The sequence below is a fragment of the Centroberyx affinis genome, unplaced genomic scaffold, assembly GCF_046629955.1.
Source record: "Centroberyx affinis isolate AG114_WGS23_722 - 3 ecotype Tasmania unplaced genomic scaffold, CSIRO-AGI_Caff_v1 ptg000787l_1, whole genome shotgun sequence".
NCBI classification, from domain to species: domain Eukaryota; kingdom Metazoa; phylum Chordata; class Actinopteri; order Beryciformes; family Berycidae; genus Centroberyx; species Centroberyx affinis.
Genome location: NW_027279394.1, coordinates 47,838 through 71,348, shown reverse-complemented (window position 1 = coordinate 71,348; position 23,511 = coordinate 47,838). Strand labels below are relative to the sequence as shown.

General features: G+C 41.6%; 1 protein-coding gene across 1 annotated transcript in view; it reads left to right on the top strand.

The window, feature by feature from the left end:
* Positions 1-5,480: 5,480 nt before the first annotated feature.
* The window catches only part of LOC139644795 (neural cell adhesion molecule 1-like), a 64,950-nt gene continuing 46,919 nt past the window's right edge, over positions 5,481-23,511 (top strand). The window contains exons 1-4 of the mRNA XM_071520283.1: positions 5,481-5,583; positions 6,758-6,875; positions 10,416-10,576; positions 11,763-11,905. Coding sequence (XP_071376384.1) covers positions 5,511-5,583; positions 6,758-6,875; positions 10,416-10,576; positions 11,763-11,905 — 495 coding nt within the window. The 5' untranslated portion in view covers positions 5,481-5,510. The remainder of the gene's footprint in view (positions 5,584-6,757; positions 6,876-10,415; positions 10,577-11,762; positions 11,906-23,511) is intronic.

Genomic DNA, 23,511 nt, shown 5'->3' with positions numbered 1-23,511 from the left:
CAGGACATTTTCGTGAGCCGCAGCGATGAGGCCACGTCCACCCTCACCATCTACCACGCCAACGTGGACAGCGCTGGCATCTACAAGTGCGTGGCCAAGAACGGCGAGAAGGAGGCCCAGGCCACCGTCCAGGTCAAGATCTTCCGTAAGTTTCGCCGCCTACTACTTCGTCCTTTCCGATGTGTTGCCTCAGGACTCGTTTTTCCTCTGCTTTCAGTGTCACTTGATGGCCCCCTTTTCCGTGGCATTAGTTTATTTTTGTGGAGCCACCGGGGGCCACTTGGTGTAAAAAAAAAATGTCGATGTGAAAATCTGTACTCTCAGTTTTGCAAAGTGTGCCTTTGGTTTAACAATCCAATGCCTTCAAAGTAACTTGTCCTGTAGTGAATGGACACTGCTACTGAGACTATAGAGCCAATTATAATAACACCAGAAGTGAGGCAATTTGGCCTTCAAAATAAAAGTACCACATTTGCCACTATTATGATGCATTGAACTTCCCAGTAGTTAATTATTATTATTCTTTGCAAAGACATATTATATGCTTTTATTCTAAACCCCAAATTGCCTAACTTCCAATATTATCTCAGGCTATCTGTGGTCCGCTTGCTACTAGAAAGGTACTTTGAGCGCATGGATTGCTAAACCATGGGTTTTAAAACAGAGTATGGGTTTCCATGCTGACTTTTTTCAATCAAGTGGCCCCCAAGGGCTCCATAGATTTTTCATGAATTGGATATAAAAGGTGATGAACCACTCAGGACATTTGTACAATGACATGGCTCATGTCATCTAATAGTGAAATCTGACAATAAAGCCAGAAAGAGGCTATGAAGGCTGAAAAACACATCATTTCACTGCTGATTTTCCTTTGAGCAGCTACAAATTCCCATAACAAAGTGGCAGCAGAAAGATCAAGTCAAAAGAATCTGTTGTTTTTATGGTTATGATTTGACGTAAGGGGATCACCTACGTTCATAATAAACATGTATTCTTTATTATATATGTACCAGTTAAGAGACTTGGCTGTTATTTTACCAACAGCTAGGAAGTGTCAGTGAACAAAAAGCCAAAATAAGTAGAATGTAAATTTTTAATCGCCACAGAAAAGCAGAAATATGCTAAAAAGGCTGTAAAGGTCAAACAACAGGTTAAATAATGAAACATATTCAAGAAAATTGTTCATCCAAAACCCTCTGAGTCTTCCTGGTAAAATTCCCAAACTATTTGGTAACACTTTACAATAAGGGTACACTAAGTTAAGGGTTAGTGAATGCTTAATAAGCATTAACTAACCTTTAATTAACAGTTAACTAATGTGTAATTTACTAATGGTGTTCATGTTAACTAAGGTATTAATTTATACATTATTTAATGTTTTATAAAGATGACTATTAAATAATGTATAAATTAATACCTTAGTTAACATGAACACCATTAGTAAATGATTACCAGACACATTAGTTAACTGTTAATTAAGGGTTAGTTAATGCTTATTAAGCATTAACTAACCCTTAGTGACCCTTATTGTAAAGTGTTACCAACTATTTTAATAACTATTTAATAATATGGCTCCAGATACAGTACCCCCCTTTTACTGCAGCCTTAACCAAGTTTGCCATTGATTGCTTTGTATTTTCCTTACCTTGACTACCTTCCCACGCTATCTATAAATATATAAAAACTGTCATAATAAACACCCATATGGAGAGCCAACATCTCAACCATATGGTGTCTCATTACACTGCTAATGAAGTGTAAAGTTTGGATCCTGTCGTCATTCTCCTTTTATGCAATGCAAATGTATTATGGAACATGAAAGCTTTCACCTTCGGAAATTCAGACTTGTTTGTTCTTCTTCTTCTCCCTCCAGAAAAGATCACCTTCCAGAACGCTCCCAACCCGCAGGAGTTCAACGAGGGCGACGACGCCGACATAATCTGCGATGTGGTCAGCTCGCCGCCGCCCACCATCATTTGGAAGCATAAGGGATCCAAGATCCAGGTTGCCAAAGATGGTGAGACAGTAAATAAAAATGTGCCAATGCTCGAGCTGCCTCCTCACCCTCAGCCCTCAATCCCCGGCTCTGATCTCGCAGCCCCGCTTCCCTGAGCTTTCACCTCCCTGCCAACCCTTTGTTGATTCACACTTTCCAATCAATTTGCGACACTCCATTCCTCACCTCCGTCTCCTTCTGCCCGTCACCCGTGAGCACAGCCATGCATTTTTGAGTTTTTTGACCTCATAGATGACGCGTGAACGGGGAAAATTGTGTTTTTTGGCCCAGAAAGAACTGGATATTGTCACTAGAAAAAGACGTCTGAGAGCAGATAGGAGTTTTTTATTCTACAGACGTTTCTCGGATGCAGAGCTGCTTTTGAAGCAGAAATAATATCAAACCGCAAAGTATCACCATTTTCCTGGGTAAGTAATGTTAGACTGAAGCTCAGTGAAAAAGACATGGAGTAAGAGAGTAGCTAATATTATGAAGCCTAGAGCTCTTGCTTCTAACTGAAAAAAGGCAATCTAGCCATACTAAGTTATCTAAGTTATCTCCTCTGAGTGGCAATGCACAATGCACTTTTTACATTTAATTTGCACATTAATACATTTACATTTAATTTGCACATTAATAGCAATATCTTGCCTTACAGTTAAAAATTCTACTTTATTCCATTCTATTTATTTTTTACCTAGTATAGTAGTTGTAGTGTAGTGTAGTATAGTAGTTGTATAGTATATAGTAGTTGTATAGTTTATAGTAGTTGTAGTGTAGTTTTTGTGTATATATATATATATATATATATATTTTGTAATTCCGTGTTCTGACTTTTTACCTACCTCATTGTGTGTGTTTTTCCTCATTTATGTGAATTTGCTGCTGCAACACTGTAATTTCCCTTTGGGGATAAATAAAGTACTCTATCTATCTATCTATCTATCTATCTATCTATCTATCTATCTATCTATCTATCTATCTATCATCTAGGTTAGCTAGTTAGCCTAGCTGACATTCTAAATTCAAACTAACAATATTAGCCTCTGGTTATCTAGGTAAGCTAGTTAGCTAGCCTGCTCACCTTCCAACATCACCAGAGTTCCTTCTTTGCCATTCAACTCACTGGTTAGCTACCTTGCACTCCAAAAAAAATTTGGCTTCAAGGTTTAATTCAACCAATGAGATTATTTCTGCATCCAGAACACTGTTGCCAACTTGGTGACTTTGTCACTAGCTTTAGCAACTTCTCAGACCTCCTGGTGACCTGATTTCTCAAAAGTGACTAGTGATACATCTAGCAACTTTTTCAGACCATTGGGAAAAATGTTCATGTGTTGCCTCCCAAAGCATTTGGTGACAAATTGGCACAGCTGATGCTAATTTGCACTGCTTGCTTGTCTAAAAAGCAGCATAGCCCCTTCCACTAAGAGAGAGAGAGAGCATGAACAGTGTAGCAAATAATATTCACATGCAAATTAGCATATGACTTCATTTGGCGACTTGTAGAAACTTTTTGAGCAGCCAATAGCTACTTTCCCTGGGAGAGAGTTGGCAAACACCGGTCCAGAACAGCTTTGCCTCCGAGAAATGTTTGTATAACTAAAACTCCAATCTGCTGTCTTAGGGCTGAGATGGAGATGAGACAGGGGACGGGACAAAGGATTTTGTTTTTCCTCTTGGACTGGGACTATTTTAACCTTAAAGTACCCCTCCCTTAGTGACCGCTGGAGAGCCTGGAGTCACCGCAGCGTTATGGTGTGCCTGCCTTATTCTTGGACTCCGGACAAGGAATGTGTTTTTCACTGGAAAAACCACTAATTGTAACCGACACTGAAAGCTCAAGCTGCTTATGTAATTTTCCTCAGAGCTCCAGTTGACCTTACCATATCAAGAGCTGTGCGCTGTATTGTTATACCTCACTTTACAACTGATATTTTTCACCCTAACACGATTTGTTCAAAAAAGGATTTTAGCTTTTTGCTTTTCCTCCAATACATTTTCACCAAGCCTTCAAAAGAGGTGCTGCCTGAACATGGTTTGACAATGTTTTTACACTTGCTACCAGGACGTTGTACTAAAAGAGGATTCTCTACTCATTTCTATGCGTTGTGACGTCATTCTATTACAGCGGTACAAGCTCACACCTGCCTTTGATTGATTGACTTTATTCGATAAATTCAAATACAATATACAAATGTACAATACTGTGCAAAAGTCTTAGGCACCCTAGATTTTTGATATACATTTCTTAGAAGTCTTAGATGTTTATTTGTTTTCTGCATTAGTGTGTCAGTAGATTGCTGTTTATTGTAAATTTTTGATATTAAGAAACTAAAATTCATCAGGATATCGCAATAAAGTCACATGACTTATTTCCATTGCGGTCCTGAGGTCTAGGCTAGGAGGCAGGCAGGATAAGGGAGTGACATGTATATGCTACTAATATCCCATATATACACTAAAACACCTAATAAAAACATCAATATTATACAATCATGAAAATAATGAAAAAGCACACATGTTCAGAAACCAGTCCAAACTTAGTATAGTGAAACATCTTTTCTAGGACAGTTCTAACTTACTCAGCATCCATTTTTTCCAGTTGTTTTACATGGATCATGTTTCACATTCACGAGACTTCAGAATAAGCCTTTTTTTTTTTCAATACTGTGACATCTATTCCACTGTGGTCACATTTATATTCAGACCAGTGGCTCTAATCTCACCTGTGCTATTACAGACACTGAACTATATAAAAAGATGTCCAATTTTTTAGCCTAATCTTAACCTGACCTACTGATATTTTAATTTAGCTGCTAACCATTTCTGCTTTCCATTTGACAAACTCAATTCATTTCCAGTTCCATGGAAGTATTAATTGCACTTTACAGTTTTGGAAGGCCCGCACTCCTCTAATTAGACTTGAGACAGCTCCTCAGTTTGGTGTTATGTTAACACTAGAAAGACCAAGCCACAGTCAGTTGAGAGCTGCTTTGAATTTTAGAATTGTAATATCTCAGCTTTAAAATGTCCCTCTTTAACTGTACCGAGACCTGCTTTCTGTATGAACCAGTGTTGTTAGATTTTCTAAATCAGACAAGGAAATAGTGATCAGAGTTATTTTTCCTCTTCAACTGGATTACTGGCCTTTTCGATACAGAAACCCCACAGCCCTTTCTAGTGTTAAACTATCATATAGCAGAACATGCCCCGCCTTTTGGATTTTCCCTGTTCTACTAACCAGAAATAGCTCCAGCTCTATTTTTAACTCGGTTCCCATGAGGGGCAAATACAGCATTCCCCTGGACAAGAAGTATTTAACTCTTTTTTTTTTTTCAACCCATATAGGCCAAGTTGAGCGATTTGAAATCGTCCGTTGAGTTGTCCGATTACAATCTGCGATGCTCCATCAGTGACTGTTCCGTATCTGGCTTTTTCTGTTTCAGTACGATTCAAGATCATGGACAACAACCACCTGCAGATCCGCGGCATCAAAAAGACGGATGAGGGCATGTACACCTGCGAGGCGCGTGTCATGGCCAGGGGAGAAATCGACTTTAGGGCGATCAAGGTCGTCGTTAACGGTGAGCAACTGCAACTCCCCTCGCCGCCTTCCGCTCTCTGCCCACGCTGTTGCTCAGGATATGCTCACTTAAACCGTATACAGGTTTTACAAACAAGTTTTGTAATGAAATTTAAACGAGAAATATATTCTTTAAACCAGTGATTCTCAACCTTTTTCATATCAAGGACCCCTAATTCGGTCCGCATTAGGGCCACGGACCCTCTTTTGATGAGATGTTGTCTCTCGAACCCAAATTTGAGAATATTTGTATTGTTAGATATGATTTTGTCCAGAATTCCATGACTATCTGTATTGTATGTAGAGAGATAACAGTGAAACTATGATCAAAACAGTCATTCTTCTACATTCTCTAATTGTGTTCACTTCTTGTAAATGAAGTAATGCTGAAGTTAAACAATTCATGAATTTGCTGGGGACCCCCTGCAACCCCCTCAAGGACCCCTTGTGGTCCTTGGACCCCACATTGAGAACCACTGCTTTAAACTGTCAGTTAAGGGAATAGTAAAATCATTGGCCTTTAAGACATATTACCTTCTGACCTGCAATAAATCAAATCCCAGGAAAGACCTATCAGACACCGGGTGTTTAGAACAGCAATGCTTTCATGAACTGGCCATATTGTAGGTTCAATCACCATTATGTTATATCAATTGCCAATAGAGAGTAGCATAATGCAGTGGTTCTCGACGTGGGGTCCGGGGAACCACCAGGGGTCCTTGAGGGGGTTCTATATAGATAGTCATGGATTTCTGGACAAAATCATATCTAGCAATAAAAATATTCTCAGATTTGGGTCCGAGAGACAAAATCTCATCAAATGGGGGTCCGTGTCCCTAATGTGGACTAAATTAGGGGTCCTTGATATGAAACAGGTTGAGAATCACTGGCATAATGGACACTCATTTATTTGACAATTTCATGGATTATTAATATAACTTTCTCTAATGTTACAAACGCATTGTGGGGAGAAATTCGAAACCACTCCTCGCAGAATATTGTTTTCATGCGTGCACTGCTCATGTCACATTTCATCGAATGAATTTCTAGGATTTCTTATGCACTGAACAGATTCAAGTTAGGATTCTGCCTCTTCAGAATAACTCATGCTTTCTTATACAGTTGCTCTATGTTCTGTATATATATCAGTTTTCTTAATCATTTCTCTATTTCAGTTCTTCCCAGTATCCGTACCAGGCAGTCAGAAGTCAACGCCACAGCAGACATCGGCAGCTCTGCTATGTTGGCCTGCGATGCGGACGGCTTCCCCGAACCCACCGTCACCTGGGCCCGGTATGCCATCCACTGTTGTCATTGCCCTGTATTGATGAAGCACCTCAGCGTAGGGGCACCATGATGAGGTTCAGGTCTTGCTTCTTTTTTCGAGCTGGTAGAGACTCAGTGTCTTGATCAAAGACACTTGGGCAGGGTTTAGGCTGGAACCTTCCACGGTCTCCCGAACTAACCCCAACCCCCCGTCATCGCCAAATCATGGGGGGGCCGATTCAGATCTTGACTCGGCAAATGCCAATGCGCGAATATAAATAGTCTTCCTGCCATGCCGTGGTCAGGTAGGCGGGGCCTCTGGGGACGTGTGTGGTCCTCTGTCTCCAGCTGCCTGGCGCAGTTCTCAATGGCAGTGACTAGGCACACCAAAGAATATACACTATGGGTGTTTTCACGCTTGGTCCGCTTCAGCCTCTCAAGTGGAGTCAGTCCAATGGTGTAACAACATGTGAACACATCAAATGAACTCAGGCCCCTCTAAAACGAACCAAAAACTCAGACCACCCCAGGAGGTGGTCGGATTTCGGTCCGTTTGTGGTCCGCCTTGTGGTCCGATTGATTAGTGCAATGTGAAAACAAAGCGCCCCCAGTCCGCTTTGTTGGCCGTTTGGCCTTTTTGCTCTACGCCTTTTTATCGTGAGGCTTGCCATACATACTTAGCTGCAATGTCCCGTGACCACATGTGGAAAAACAAAGACAATGGCAGTTCGTGCGGAGCGAGGGGTCGTGTGGACTCGGGCAATTCTGGTTTCCCCAACTCTATTTCTCAACGGCTTCAAAAAATGTACCATGACAAAATGATACAAACATTCGCAGTGGCCATCTTGAAGAAAACCGGCCATAATGCAATGTTACGCAGGCGGGGTGTTCTGAAGAAACTGTGGCGTGAACAACAAGTGGTCTGAGATCTCGTCAATGCTTGTGGACCAGAATAGAGCTGAGAGAGCTGAGTCCTCTTCTGAGTCCACGATCAAGGACTGTTTTCCATCACATTGTTCTCTAAAAGTCATCAGGATGTCGAACGCACAAAAACACATTTATTGGAACAGGAAGAACAATATCGTCCCGTAAACATTCAATTGGCATGCGATACAAAGTGCTGGTACCAAGTTTCAAGGCAACGAGCAGTGCAACTGCAGAGCGGCTTGCAGGGGAGTTTAGCAGAAAGCAGCTGTCATTAAGAAACTTGTCCGTTGAAATAAAACATATTTTTGATAAATAGTGCAGTGGGTGCTTATTGGAAAAGCTGCCTAAATCATTTCAGATGTTTTTATCCAGTTAATATCCCCAGGGGCGTGTTGCCAACTCAGTCTTTGTGCGCTGTCGCTGTCGTTTGTGCAAAAAGTGAATTAAAGGAGCACAGTGTGTTTAAAGGCAATGCCTCAGCAGAAACACGTGGAAAAGAGAAAAGTCCATGGTCTGGTTATCCAGCATATCAAGGTTTGAATAAAAGAGGTTTTAAATCAGGGTCATACTGCTTTTGAGCTTGTAGAAAAATGTTCATAAATGTTTGTACCTTTATAGCTGTTCATCACCATATTCAAATGTGTGAATGTGCAGAGAACATTTTAAAGAGCATTTTTTGCTACGCTATCAAGACCCTGATTTAATTGCATACCTGTGCGCACAAAAGCATGTCGAAAATACTCAAGTCCAGATTAAGATTGCGTTGCGAGGGCAATCTGCACATTTTTTTGCATTCAGTTGCTTGAACTAAGAGCGCCTAATTATAGTTTTTGCCTAATTCATTAAGAAATAAATGCCAATCAAGTTGTAGTGCAAACAAGTCCTCGAAACCGCACGAGCAAATAGCCCCTTCATCACCCACTGCAAGCGCAAATTGTGCTTCGGCTGTAAGACTGATCCACCAAGGCTTGGCCCCCTTTGCGCCCTAAAGCCCCTTTATAATTGGAGTGTTCTCTGATCAGATCTGTGATTCTAGGATGGAAAAGCCTCTCCCCTGTTTGTCTGACTCGCTGGCTAACCCTTGCAGCAGTGATAGCGGCCATTCGGAACGGCTGAACTCTTTACTCCACCTCCACCAAGGATCTTATATCCACAACAACAATTTGGGGGACTTTGTGTTGCGAAGTGCTAGTGAATCTTGGCACAGTCTTGATTTGCATGGCCTCACCATGCAAATCAAGTCCATTTTTCGTTTTTTGCTATTAGGCAGCTTTCTGCTCTTCGGGCACAGTTGTTGAATAGCATGGCATGTTGATTTGATCAGTTTGGCGATACAGCATGCACTCTTCCATGCACAATCCTTTGGCCCCAGTGTACACATGAAATAGTGTATTCCATGGTTTGCGTTCAATATTATCGTTTATCGTCTTTCAGTGGAATCATATCGTGATGATATGAAGATATTTTAATATCGTGACACACGTTTCTGCTGTCTAAATTGATGATGACAAGCAAATTTTACTTAAAAACTCTGATAAAATGAGGTATGGTAGGAATATTATTTGAAAATTTCAGTTTTGTTTGACATCACACGTAACATTACCATTTGGTTCAATGAGATGAACATTAATTTGATTATTTAACGTGATTTTGCATACATGAACCATATCGTGATATATATTGCTATCGGGAAAAATCCTTATGATTATCATGATATTGATTTCAAACATATCGCCCAGCCCTAGTTTGCGTATCTCAAACCGCGTTAAGACCCACGCAGCTTCACGCGGCCCATGACAAACGCGGTGCCCAAAACCCCCACGGCCTCCGATGCTTGATCACAACTCAACGGTGACAAGTTAAATAAATAATCTCCATGCATCTGTTTGTTTCCATGCACTGTCATCTTTACTGCCGCATCACTGACTGCTGTCACCGAGCGGCAGAGGGATCTTTAAATAAGGCATAGATCGCAGAGATTAAAAAGACTCTCGAAGACGGGTCACCCCACAGCTGTCTTTCGTCGCGGCACAGCAACTCCGGCCGGTCGATCTGGCCGGAGGAGAGCCGGGAAGACGGACAAGGGATGGCAGGGAGGATGGATGGGCGAGGCGGCAGGAGAACAGAAGGCTAAGGCTCTATTTGTTCTGGTTTCCTAGGGCTGCTGACAGCGCTGTCATTCGTTATCCGCCCTGCAGATGCTTCAGGGGCGGCTGCCGCTTACAAGCTCGGACATAATTCGACGGGTCCTACGAACGACGTTTGCTTATAGGGTTAAAGCGAGCGTTCAAAATTGCCGATCGCGGCCCTCATAAGAAACGCAGAGGCCAGGTCTAAAAAAGGGAGCCGAGACAAAGGAAAGCTTCGGATGCAGTTTCTACATTCGAGATGTTCTCAGAAGCGTAGAGGGCAGCTATTTTTTTTTCTCTGCCAGCCTTTTTTTTTTTTGTGTTTTTTTTTTTGTTTACCAGCTGCTCTCTGACTCAGATAAAACCCCATACACATCATTGTCAGTGAGTTAAGAAACTTATTTGTAGGCCCCCTCAAGTTGTGTAAGCAAACGCTGGCGATGTGAACCCCGCGTGTCTTTCTCTCCCCCCCCCCCCCCCCTCCCCTCTTCCCCCTTCCCCTCTCCTACAGTAACAACGTTGTCCTTGAAACGGATGATAAGTACAGCCTGAACGAGGATGGCTCGGAATTGATAATAAAAGATGTCAAGAAAGTGGATGAAGGAGATTACACGTGCATTGCCAAGAACAAGGCGGGGGAGAAAGCCGAGGAAGTCAGCCTGAACGTGTTCGGTAAGAGAATAACTCCATTTCCTTACAGTAGCGAAAAAGAACACTGTTTGTAACTGTCTGGCTTTGGCCTTTTCCTTTGCACTTATTGACATTTGCTATGCCTTTCTCTACAGTTTTTCCCAGTAGTTGAGCACAAGGGTTATGTAGCGTTAAGCATACAGTTTAAAGGAACGCGTGTCCTATTGGAAACTAATTAAGCCTCCTGTTAGGACGGTGAAAAATTCCATACTAGAGTTCTTGAGAAATTTGCACCAGCCTCATTTGTGTGATACAACCCTTTACATATACTTTCATATCGATAACACTTTACAATAAGGGTCACTAAGTTAAGGGTTAGTTAATGCTTAATAAGGCTTAGTTAATGCTTAATAAGGGTTAGTTAATGCTTAATAAGGGTTAGTTAATACTTAATAAGGCTTAGTTAATGCTTAATAAGGGTTAGTTAATGCTTAATAAGGGTTAGTTAATGCTTAATGAGCGTTAGGTAATGCTTAATAAGGCTTAGTTAATGCTTAATAAGGGTTAGTTAATGCTTAATAAGGGTTAGTTAATGCTTAATAAGGGTTAGTTAATGCTTAATAAGCGTTAGGTAATGCTTAATAATGACCCATTTCAGAATCATACTGTATATATCATGCTATTGGACTATAATTATTGATGCATTAATGTGTTCATCACTTTAATGTTGCAGCTGGTAAAGGTGGAGCTAATTTGAATTACTTTATATACTGCTGGGTAGCTTAACCTATAAAAATATATCATTATTTATTAGTTGATTTATTTGTATTAATAATCTAAATCTGCAAAGTAACTAGTAACTAAAGCTGTCAAATAAATGTAGTGGAGTAAAAAGTACAATATTTCCCTCTGAAATGTAGTGGAGTAGAAGTATAAAGTAGCATAAAATGGAAATACTCAAGTAAAGTACAGGTACCTCTAAATTGTACTTAAGTACAGTACTTGAGTAAATGCACTTAGTTTACATTCCACCTCTGCCTAGTAGTAACAGTAAGAATAAGTAACAGAGCTGCTTGAAAGGACACATATGCAAGAGACGTATGAGAGACCACTAACTTCTACTTGCATAACAGATGCTAACAGGAGGCGGGTGCCAGAAACAAAAGCCATTTCTAAAGTTTTCTAAAAAACCTTACTTTGAATAATACATATTCTGTTTGGTTTCTAGTGCAACCTAAGATCACCTACCTGAACAACCAGACTGCCTCAGAGCTGGAGGAGCAAGTCACCCTGACCTGTGAGGCCTCGGGCGACCCGACGCCCACCATCGCCTGGAGTTTCGGACGTCGGCTTTTCACCGAAGGAGATCAGGTACTGCTGCCAGATAACCAGGGAGGATTTCTCTCCTTTTGTCATGTTCATCTTCACTCTAGGGTGTGAAAATCGAAATAAGAGCTGAAAAACGGCAACCACCAAGTCGAAATGCAATTCTCTAACAGTAGCATGTAAACCATAAAAAATTCTCAACCTTTTTCATATCAAGGACCCCAAATTTAGTCCAAATTAGGGCCAATTTGATGAGATTTTGTCTCTCGAACCCAAATCTGAGAATATTTTTTATTGTTTGGCATGATTTTGTCCAGAATTCCATAACTATCTGTATTGTAGGTAGAGAGATAACAGTGAAACTATGATCGAAACAGTCATTATTCTACATTCAATTCTGTTAACTTCTTGTAAATGAAATAATGGTGAAGTTTAACAATTCATCAATTTGCTGGGGACTCCCTGGAACCCCCTCAAGGACCCCTGGTGGTCCCCGGACCCCACGTTGAGAACCACTGATGTAAACAACAATTTAAAAAATGTCACTGCAAAGTGCAGATAATATAATTTGGATGGAGAGCTTGTGGAAAGTGCGATGGGCAAGCCGTCTCATTTGTGATTCCTACAGCAGTATAAAATATCAGCTTGAAACGGTCAAAATTCTTTTTTTTTATCATTAATTTTTTATTGCAACACCGTCAAGTTACCGACAATACAACGGTATCCCCCCCCTCCCCTCCCCTCCACCAACCAACAGGATAATAATACCCACACAGACATAGCATCCTTATTTAGCCAGAAGATCTTTTAAGTTAGATATCACATTTGTCCACATTAAAATTGTGTCTGGTCGTGCATCATTGACTCTTGCTTGATGATAGTTCCAGGTAAAAAATGTCCAAAAGGCTCTGAAGCCAGTCAGTACTTGAAATATCATGAGGACTACAATCTTCTTAGCTGCAGTCAGGCCTGCCAGTCAGACTTTGCGTGTTTTTTTCTGTAAGGGAAAGGTGGGAATCATCATTTAGAAGATGTACAGGAGGGTCCATTGGCAATTGTACCCCCATTAGTTCTGCAAAGGTACTAATAACCTTCCCCCAACAATCAAAAACCCCTGGACACTCCCATACAACATGTAGAAAAGAGCAATATTAGTCAGGTACCAATCCCATTCGATGTCTAATTCTCGGTGTTAGATATGCCCTATGACAAAATTTCAAATGTATATACTGATGATTTGGGTTTTTCGCAATTGCATCCCAGTCTAAGTCTTGCCCCAATTCAGATATATCCCTATCCCATGCTTAAACGGTCCAAATTCTGAAAATCCACTCCGCTCCCTCTCCTCTCCTCTCATCCCCCTCCGACTCATCTCTTATCTCCTGCCCTTGCCTCCCTTCCTCTGTTAGTTTGAAATTGGATGTTTTGTTTTCCATACGCCCCTTCTCCACCGCTGCGCCGCGTATTCAGTACTCACACAGCCAGTTCTCTCTCTTGACCTTACAGCTGTCTAATAAAAGACCGCATTCCTCGTTTTTAAGACACACACAGTGGCCCGCGTTGGCCCGAAAAACGAAAGTGTTTTGTTTTTGCAGCTCTGCTCGCGAAAAGAAAATGTGCACTCGACGAAAACTGTTTACTTTTTTTTTCTTTGTTCACCTGAGCTATCCATTCCATTCATCCATCCGTGCGCCTATCCGTTTTCTAGCCGCTTATCAGGGTCGTGGTGGGAACAGGGCAAGCAGAGTTATCATCCCTGCTAAAAGTAAAGGATGGTGTTCCGCTCGGCTGATGGGAGCAGAGACCATATCTTGGTTTTTTAAGGTGAAACGGCAGAGATGGCGATGTAGGCGTACCCTGACTTTACCTGTCTTTACCCTTAAATTTCCCCTTAAGCAGCTTTAAAGTTAGAAAAAAAAAAATCCCAACTATACAACATCACGTCCATCTTCTGTATCTGCTCGTTCCAACTCTTTCTTGAAGCTCTCGCTGCTTATATTGAATGAAATATTCAAATGGTAAAAATCTAGGATGTTTGTGCATAATTTTATACACATTTCCCTGTAATTCAGCATGACACATTTGGTATCTTTGGAAACCTTGGGATCTCGACTAGAATTTAAAATAAAGTTCTGTGGGTTTGAACAAAGCTTGGCCTATGCAACCTGCGTTTGGAATGGATGGACCCAGTGGCGGGGGGCGGTGGGGAAGAAGAGACCCTGTCCCAGCATACATTGGGTGGAAGGCAGGGAAACACCCTCCAGTCCATCACAGGGCTAACACATAGACAGACACTCCCATTCACACCTGTGGGCAATGTAGAGTCTCCAGTCCATCTGACTGACTTGCACACCGACATCCAAACTCCACACAGAAAGGACCGAGAATCAAATCCACGCCCCTTAGGAAAATGTTTTATGGAATTTCTATGTGGTTTACTGTCTCACTAGCCAATCGCGCTAGTTCTTCTAGTTTCTAGACTCATAAACTGCCAAAATCACTTACATCAGGCAAGGGGTCAAGCTTCATTTCCTGCCCTTGCCATCTCATAGACAATCAGTCGGGGCATCAGTCCGGACTGTAGACACCAGCATGATCTTGCCCGGTGACACTGATCTCTTTCTGCACTCTATACTTATCACATCTTATCTGAGCCCCTGAATCTTGCTTTTTGCATGGAAGGTTTCCATTATGCCATCTGTAGAAACTGTTGACAGCCTTCTCCGATACTGTTGGAATTGCAAAAAATGATTCTGTACATCTCCATAGTGAATGCTAGTGGGGATTTTGTGCACCCCTGGCATATTAAACATAAATAACTTGTCTGCTTGTTCGTAATCATTAGCGCTTGTAAATTAATGTTTTTGTGGAATCACTGGAAAGTCACAGGAAATGTGAGTTTTACACTGGAAAAAGTGAAAATTAGTTCAGTGCAATTAGGGTGATTTATTTCACTAAACCTGGCTCTGTCGCAGCCGGTGCTAGCAGGGAGCCAGGAACACAGGGGATAGGACCCAAACACAGGCGCCTGAGGCAGTCAGTGATTTTATTACACAGTGAGGTACAAAGGCTTACGGGATGGTGAGGCAGGCGAGGGGTCAAAAGTCCAAAATACAGGCAAGGTCCAAAAACAGGCAGGTAACAGGTCTCAGGGACAAAAACAGAAGAATAAGGTACAAAAACTCGAGAGCAAGACACGAAGCACACGGCAAGTCGACTTGACTCGATCTGGCAGGGGAACAAAGGAAGTGAGCTAGTGTAAGTAGTGAAGACTGATTAGGGAAAGGCTGATGAGAAGTGGGAACAGGTGTGCAGGATGAGCAGAGCCGGGAGCCAGGAGGAGGAGGAAGGGAGACCACGCCCACTCCAACACACACACACACACACAAACAAAACATAATGCTGAATCCAAATGTCCGGACTCTACCGGACTCGCAGACAGTGTTCCGGGAAAAGTCTTCGAGTGCTGAGGACAATCCATCCAGTCCACAAGGGGCCTCAAGCGGACTTTCTGCAGACTTCACCAGACTTCACTGATTTAATTACCCACAATTCATTGCAATACGGACGTGACGTTGTAGTTTTTCCAATTGCCGAACAAAAAAAGCAAAAAGAACTTATTATGAATGTGTAAAACAATGACTTTATTAAAACGTTACTTGAATCATGTAGGCCAGAAATAATATTCAACCACATCATGACACAGAAGTATAGGCTATAGAGGGAATCAAAATGCATTTTATTATTGTAGTCTTTAAGCCACAAAAGACGATCTTCCAATGTAAGAACTACCCAATTTATTTAGCCATAGTCCGCTCCTTATTTACAATAATTTCTGTATTTGAATGTGTGTAGCCTATATGTTGTATAGAAATGTATGAGTATCATTTTGTTCACTCACAAAACAAGCCTAGAACGATTACATACGCAAGTGCTGCAGCGATCACCGTGTGCATGACTGTAGTTGTCGCTAGACTGTTGCTTCGAACGTTTCCACGGCAACGAGTGAAACAGACTTGAGGCCTGTCTATACGACTGAAGTCCGCGAGGGCTCAGTCCACAAGTCCGGAGGGTGGACATTTGGATTCAGCTATAGACTGAGAGAGAGAGAGACAGACAGGGGAGCACTAGGAACACAGGGGAAAGGGAAACACAAGGAAACACTAGCTGAGTTTGCCCCTCCAGTAGATACGTCATTTGGTAAAAAACTGTTACCACCCCAGCCCATCAGCGGGTGTTCCTCTTCTCACCAACCCCAGAACCAACCCCAAACCCCCCCCCCTCCTCTGCCCCACTCCTCACCCCTGGTGTCAGCCTTTTTTTTTTTTTTTTTTAATCGTGCAGCAGGCCGAGAAATGCTCAGACTGGGCGTTACTCTAATAAAGCTAGAAGCCTTGAGCCTCTACGGAAGCGTAATGCATTCACTTGAGAAAAAAAAATCTGCCCTGTTTTTCTGAATTAACAAGATAATTATCTCAGAATTCTGAGAAAAGTTGTCATGGAAAAAAAAAAACCGCTGCCCTGTTTTTTAGTTTAATCCAGTTTTATTTTGCTTTTTACAAATAAAAATGGATTAAACTAAACAGGTGGGACATGTTTGCTTCCATCAAAATCGAGCTCTCAATAGGATCGAGAGCTTCTCTTGGGGTATTTTGAGGTATCTCATTAATTCAGAAAAACAGAGCAGAATTATTTTTTTTCCATGAAAACTTTTCTCAGAATTCTGAGATAATTATCTAGTTAATTCAGAAAAACAGGGCAACATTTTTTTTCTCAAGTGAATGCATTACGCTTCCGTAAGCCTCTCTCTATCTCTTAATCAAATTGTTTTGACTTCACTTACTCTTGTAGATACATGCGTGATAACCCACGTTGGAAATGAGTGGGCACTTTTTCTCGGGGGCTGCCGCTCAGCGTGAACATGACACCACGAGAGTAAACAACACTGTGCATGTGAAACCACGTACAGGTTATGCATCTTTGTCACGCTCTGGGTTTCTCTCTACATGTCCTTTGGGACAGTTTGAAGATAACACTAGATTACAGCTTTAACATGGTAATAAGACGCATAGAGGCTATGAATACCCTCCTTGTGCATGTTCTCGAATACAGTGGGTTGGCACTCACCGGCTTGAAGAGAGAATCTCATCCCAGCTGTATTGTTATGCTCTTATCAGCTCATTAAAATGGTATAATTTTGAAAAACCCATCTTAGCCGTCTATTCTGACAGCGCGCGTCATGTGAGCAGAAGACGGATTAGCCACTTCAGAGGGGTAATTTTTTCTGCTGGGAACGCAGTAAACAGCATTAACACTTGATAATTACCTTGCGGCTTCTAGCAGGTTCGTGGATTCGGGAAGAACAGCTCATACGGCGGTGCCTCTGTTTGCGTCAGAAACCGCAAAAATCATAATCAAAAGGGATATTTCCCTTATATCTCTGCAACCGAGTTTAAATGTTACCAACAGTGGATGTATGCAACATAAGGCATGCTATTCTTGGAGACACGTAAATGCAGTTAGGCACCTTTCCTGTTGGAGTCTTAGGGGACTTGGAGGGAGTCAGTCGCACTACATTTGGGCCAAGCTGCCCTACTTTACTTCAAACCCTCCGTCCAGCTGTATTCAACTGGGTGAGTCAGATGGAGTGTGTGTTAAAGGCGCTGTGTGTAAGCCTTTTTAAACACCGATATATCATTGTCAAATTAATCGTGATGCCTGGGTGCAATGACAATGAGGTGCTAGGTCAGATTCCAAACCGGGACGTCGCAGAATCAGACCGGTGGCGTCTGAGATATCGTGTTTGACGCATGGATGGACAGACACAGCCCGTCCGTCCCACAGTCCAGTGGTTCTCAACGTGGGGGACCACCAGGGGTCCTTGAGGGCATTCCAGGGGGGTCCCCAGCAAATTGATGAATTGTTAAACTTCATTATTTCATGTATAAGAACACTTATAGAATGTAGAAGAATGACTATTTTGATCATAGCTTCACTGTTATCTGGGGTCCTAATGTAGACTAAATTAGGGGTCCTTGATATGAAAAAGGCTGAGAACCACTGCCATAGTCCACCCCGCCCTGTTTCATCATGCGAGGGGGGGGGGTGGACCATTAAGGCCACATCCCCCATAAACCTTGTTGTTTTCCCGTCTTAAAGAGGGTGTTGCCTCTTCGGGTTTTCTCTTCGGTTTTACTGAGGAGGATAAACATGTTAGAAGTGATTTTTCAATCAGGCCTTCCACTCCTCCCACCATCTGCCATTGCCTATAAACACTGAAGGCTTTATGCTCTGCAAGAACAGCGCCCTCTTCAGGTTTTGTGCCGTAAAGCAATCTTCTCTCAATCTGACCCGGTGGCACACAATGTAAAAATGCAGTGGCCTTGTTTAGAGTAATGTCTCAAAATGAATGTGTGAATGATTTATTGATGGTAGAATGATACAAGTAGCACCTTTTAAAGGAGAACTTGTATAATGGAAGACACGGGGAGAAAGCATACTGGAGCGGAAAGAGTAGTCAGCTGTTGGGTGAAATGATTTCTTGGGCCTAATTTGAGCTGGGGCCTCCTTGAATCCAGCACCTGTCAGTTCTGCTCCAGTACATTATTTCAAGTGGCAATAGACATAATTACATTCAAAACGCCTCACAAAGATGACCAAATAGACACATTAGGGATTGGCAATTAATCATTCTCGTCCTGATTTCTTCTTGGATCGCCTAGCTTTACAAAATAAGCACCGCAATCCAAAAAAAAAAATGACATTGTAAAAAGGTTTGCCTCTGTAATCAATACAAGATGATGTTGTTTAGCAGGAATGAGTACAAAGGATTCCCGTGAGAAGTCTTGTTGACTGAGTTGAGTACTCATTCTTATTTACAGCCGGGGATGTTATGCAAATTTACTTCCATACACCTGCAGCTGTCCAATACAACCGCAGTCATCCTGTCGGTCACTTGGACAGCTCCACTGCAACAATGGGGTGTGAAGTAGGGTTTTCGACCCACGTGGGTTTGGGGAAGGCCGATGCCTCTAGAGAGATTTCCGAAGCCGCTGAGAAATTTGGGCATTTTCAGTATTCGCACATGCTTGTGTGGAATCTGATCAAAATGGCTCATGAGAATCAGTTCAGGTTAAGGGCTCCCCCTAGACCAGTGATTCTCAACCTTTTTCATATCGAGGACCCCGAATTCAGTCCACATTCATTCTGTATTCATTCATCACATTCATTCTGTAATGTAGTCCAGTACTTGGATGTGAGGGGGAAGGAAGTTCCAGAGTTTGGGTGCAGCATAGGAGAAGGCCCTGGCACCCATTGTGCTGAGGCTGATGGCTGGTAGTGCCAGTAGACCTGCTGATGAAGGCCGCAGGGAGCGAGAGATCACAATCACAATCACACAACACTGCATACACTGGAACAGCCAGCGGTTTCCTGACGTCATTCAAGCTGGCTTCAAGCTGAATTGAGGGCCGGGGCGCATTAGTCAGTCATATGACAGACTTGGCTTTTGTGTTCAATGCTAATCCAGACACTGTGAAATTAGTCAAACGAATTAAAATCAAACAACTTGGAATTCACTCAAGCAGCTCTGAGCGGGCATGGGGGAAAAACACAGATTTAAAACTGAGGGGGCATTCATTTTATCTGAAGGTGCAATGCACCCCTAATACACTCTGGTGGAACCAGTGTTGTGCCAAAATTTGCATTCTCTAAAAAAAAAAATGTGTGTTTCCCCTGGCGGTGTCTTAGCCTCAATTTCATGCAATTTTTGGGGATTGTTCTCCTATCCCTGGCTTTTCAAATGGCAAAGCAACATTTTACAAACATTTCACAGGATTACAAAGAATGACAGTAGCCTACTGCAACTAACCTAACTAGTTGCCTCATAATGAACAGAGATCATGCTTGTTTTTGATCTTATTGTGTCAAACCACAAGCGTCCATAGATTCTACAGGAAGTTGCCAGGCTATACATTGGTCTGCTTGTTATTCATTAAGTGCATCTCACTGGAAATTGGCCTTCGCCTGGTTCGTAAAAGCAGTGGTGGAAGAAGTACTCAGATCTTTTACTTCAGTAAAAGTAGAAATACCACAGTATAAAAATACTCTGTTACAAGTAAAAGTCCTGCATTCAAAATGTTACTTAAGAAAAAGTACGAAAGTATTAGCATCAAAATGTACTTAAAGCAACAAAAGTAAAAGTACTCATTACGCAGAATGGCCCATTTCAGAATAATACAGTATATATTATATTATTGAATTATAATTATTGATGCATTAATGTGTAAGCATCACTTTAATGTTGCAGCTGGAAAAGGTGGGGCTGATTTCCACTACTTTATATACTGCTGGGTAGCTTACAGTAATCTATAATAATACATCACAATTTATTAGTTGATTATATTTTGTATTAATAATCTGAATCTGCAAAGTAACTAGTAACTTAAGTTATCAGATAAAGGTAGTGGAGTAAAAAGTACAATATTTCCCTCTGAAATGTAGTGGAGTGGAAGTATAAAGTAGCATAAAATGGTAATACTCAAGCAAAGTACAAGTACCTCAAAATTGTACTTAAGTTTGAGTAAATGTACTTAGTTACTTTCCACCTCTGCAATTAACTCAACATCAAACTATTAAACTATGAACACTTTCTTTGTATGATCATGTTTTTCCTCCATTCAACTTCCAAGAGTTGTCAGACGAGAACGCTTTTTCTCCGAATAGACTCCGCTAAAGTGGCCACAGTCTTTTCCAATTAACAGTGCCATTTGTTACTGACAATCAACAGAGGCAATCACACAGCGCGGCGCATTCACAGCATTGTTGAGTTATTGAATCCCATTCCTCCTCTAGCAAGAATAATCCACCTGCGAGAAAAAGGAACTCGGGGCACCGGTGCTCGCAACTTCCCCCCCATTCACAGTCTGTCATCACGCTTCTCCCTCACTATCTATCACTGTCTGATGAATTTTGAATTAATGCCACTGCAATCAGAAAATCCTGCTGATCGTTCGGTAATAGCTGTCACTAATTTTCATTGGCTCCTTTATTACCCGGTCATTCATCATTGGTCTGTTTCCCCCCCTCCGTCCGCCTCGCTCTAGTCTTCCATTCGCGGTTTATCAGGGTTTATCGGGGAGTTGTACATCACATCGGGCCAGACTCTCCCGAGCGCGCAGGTGTATTCATAATGACGTGCGATGACAGAGCGGGTCATTTCTGTCGGCCTGGTGCGGCCTCTTTTGAATGTCACCGCCTTGTACAAAAGTGGAATGGATGTTATCGGGCCGTATGCAGATTTGCCCGTCGGGAAAGTTCACTTCGCGTCTCGGACCGGGGGGGGGGGATTTCAATTTGACGGCCGAGGTTCGGTTCACATCGCGTGGCATGTGACTTATCTAAATGTACTTGTCATTAACAGAAGATAACCGGCGCAGACCAGTGTGCCATAGGTAAATAAATGAGTTCATCAAAACACAGAATGCCATGATGACAAAGGCGCTGATTAGCAAAACAAAGTCCCTAGATAGCATTAATGGCTCACTTGTCATTAGTTCCTTTCTCGGCAGATGCTTCAAGAGCATTGTAAAAGCCCAAAAATAGTAATTGACCATAATGTAATAACTGCCCATAATGTAATAAAATCAAATGTAATAAAGCCCATAACGTCATAAAAATCCAATCACGTAGTAAAATCTTGAACCTGTAATGTAATAGCTTTTTTGCCCGTAACATGATAACTTCTTACGTTATTGCTTGTTTATTATATTACAGGCCTGATAACAATATTTTTGCTAAACAATATAATAGCATAAGCCAGTAACGTAGTAATAGTACAAACACATGTGAATTCAAAGCCCATTTTTGGAGACACATGTTGGTTTTCATATGTGAAAAAAAAAAAAAATCATGCTGTTTTTCCACATTTGGTGGTGAAAATATAATTTATATGTGGGCATGGGAAATTTCACATGTTCACATATGAAAACCAACATGTGTTCAACATGTGCTTTGGGGTTTCACATGTAGCTTTTTTGTAACGGAACTGAGAAGCTCCCATGATGACCTGGGGACACTTCTACCCATAATGTTTGACTTTGCATTCTAGAATAACATTGTACTGTATTATGGTTAGTATTGCCTTTTTGTAATATTTTAATTGAGTGATATCATTGATTCAGGCTTGGAATTAGCATCAGCCTAATACATCCTACTTAAAGGAATAGTTCACCCAAAAATGAAAATTCTGTCATCATCTACTCCAAATGCAAAATGCCTCCAAAATGCCACATGATGACAGAATCTTCATTTTTGGGTGAACTATTCCTTTAACTTGCTGGAAAAAAAATCATTCAGTCCTGTCCAATGTGCAAACGAAACATCATAAAGTTTTTTTTTTATTCAAAATGTGTGCACTTGTGTTTGAACCATGAACTTGTTACACATCTCCAGGTAAATCCAGTCTCCACTCATTTCATCTTCATGTGTGTGGATCCTCTACAACGGCTTACTTTGCTCCCATGTTGTCGCTCTCTGTCTTGTGTGTCCTGTGTGTTTGTCCTCTCTAGGCTTCTTGGACTCGGCCTGACACATATGAGGTATGGCTACTAAATACCGTAGCCTGACTCTTAGTTGGAGTAGCCCGCTTACACAATAGGCCAACCCTGTTTATTGCAGAGCAGAAGTGTTGTCATTCAGCCCATATTTAGTACACTACATTTAGTAGTGTACTAAATAAGTAGTCCATTAAATATGTAGTACAGTGCATTTAAGCCATTTAGTTCCAGCACGCATTTAGACTTGCCCTATTTATTGAATTCCTTTTCATGATGCAGAAAACAGCATCTAAAAGTAGACGTTCCATTTTGCCGGCCGTATAGCGTTCTGCTATTTCCTCCTGTCATGGTCTGGTTAGTTTTTCAGACTTGCCTCGATGCAGGCAAGGAACTTTCCAGAGGTGACTGAGGCCTGCACAGAGCTCTGCAACCTCAAACAGCCAACACTCTCTGCTCTGCTATGGGCCGGCCAAGCTAGCTGTGCCACAGACACAGCACTAACCCACCAAGCTCTACTAGGCCCTAACATAGTGGTTCTCAACCATGCGCTATCATGACCCAGCAGAAGTGGGGACTCAAGTCACAAGTCAAAATTTTAGTTGCTTGAGACTTGACTTGATGCATGAAGAGAAGACTTGAGACTTGACTTGACTTGGGTTCTGGTGACTTGAGACTTGACTTGACTTGGGTTCTGGTGACTTGAGACTTGACTTGACTTGGGTTCTGGTGACTTGGGACTTGACTTTGACGACTTGAAACGGTTTCTAAAGTCTTGACTTGAGATCTTGTGTTTGTGTAAATGACTTTGATTGAAAGTGATGAGATTTGTTCCAGCAGACGACTGAATTTAAATTCTGTTTTCTGAATTTGTATGGAATGATTGAATTTATTGAAGTTGAAACTGATTCTAGAAATCAAACTCATGATGCTCTTACCAAGTTTTTATCCTATTAAAACCATATTGTTTTGAAAAGTCCTAGATATTTAGTTTTCTTTAAGATATTAAATTGATACTGGACTCTTGATTTGTCCTGACTTGACTTGCTGTTCTACATTTAGACTTGAGACTTGACATTAATGACATGGACTTGACTT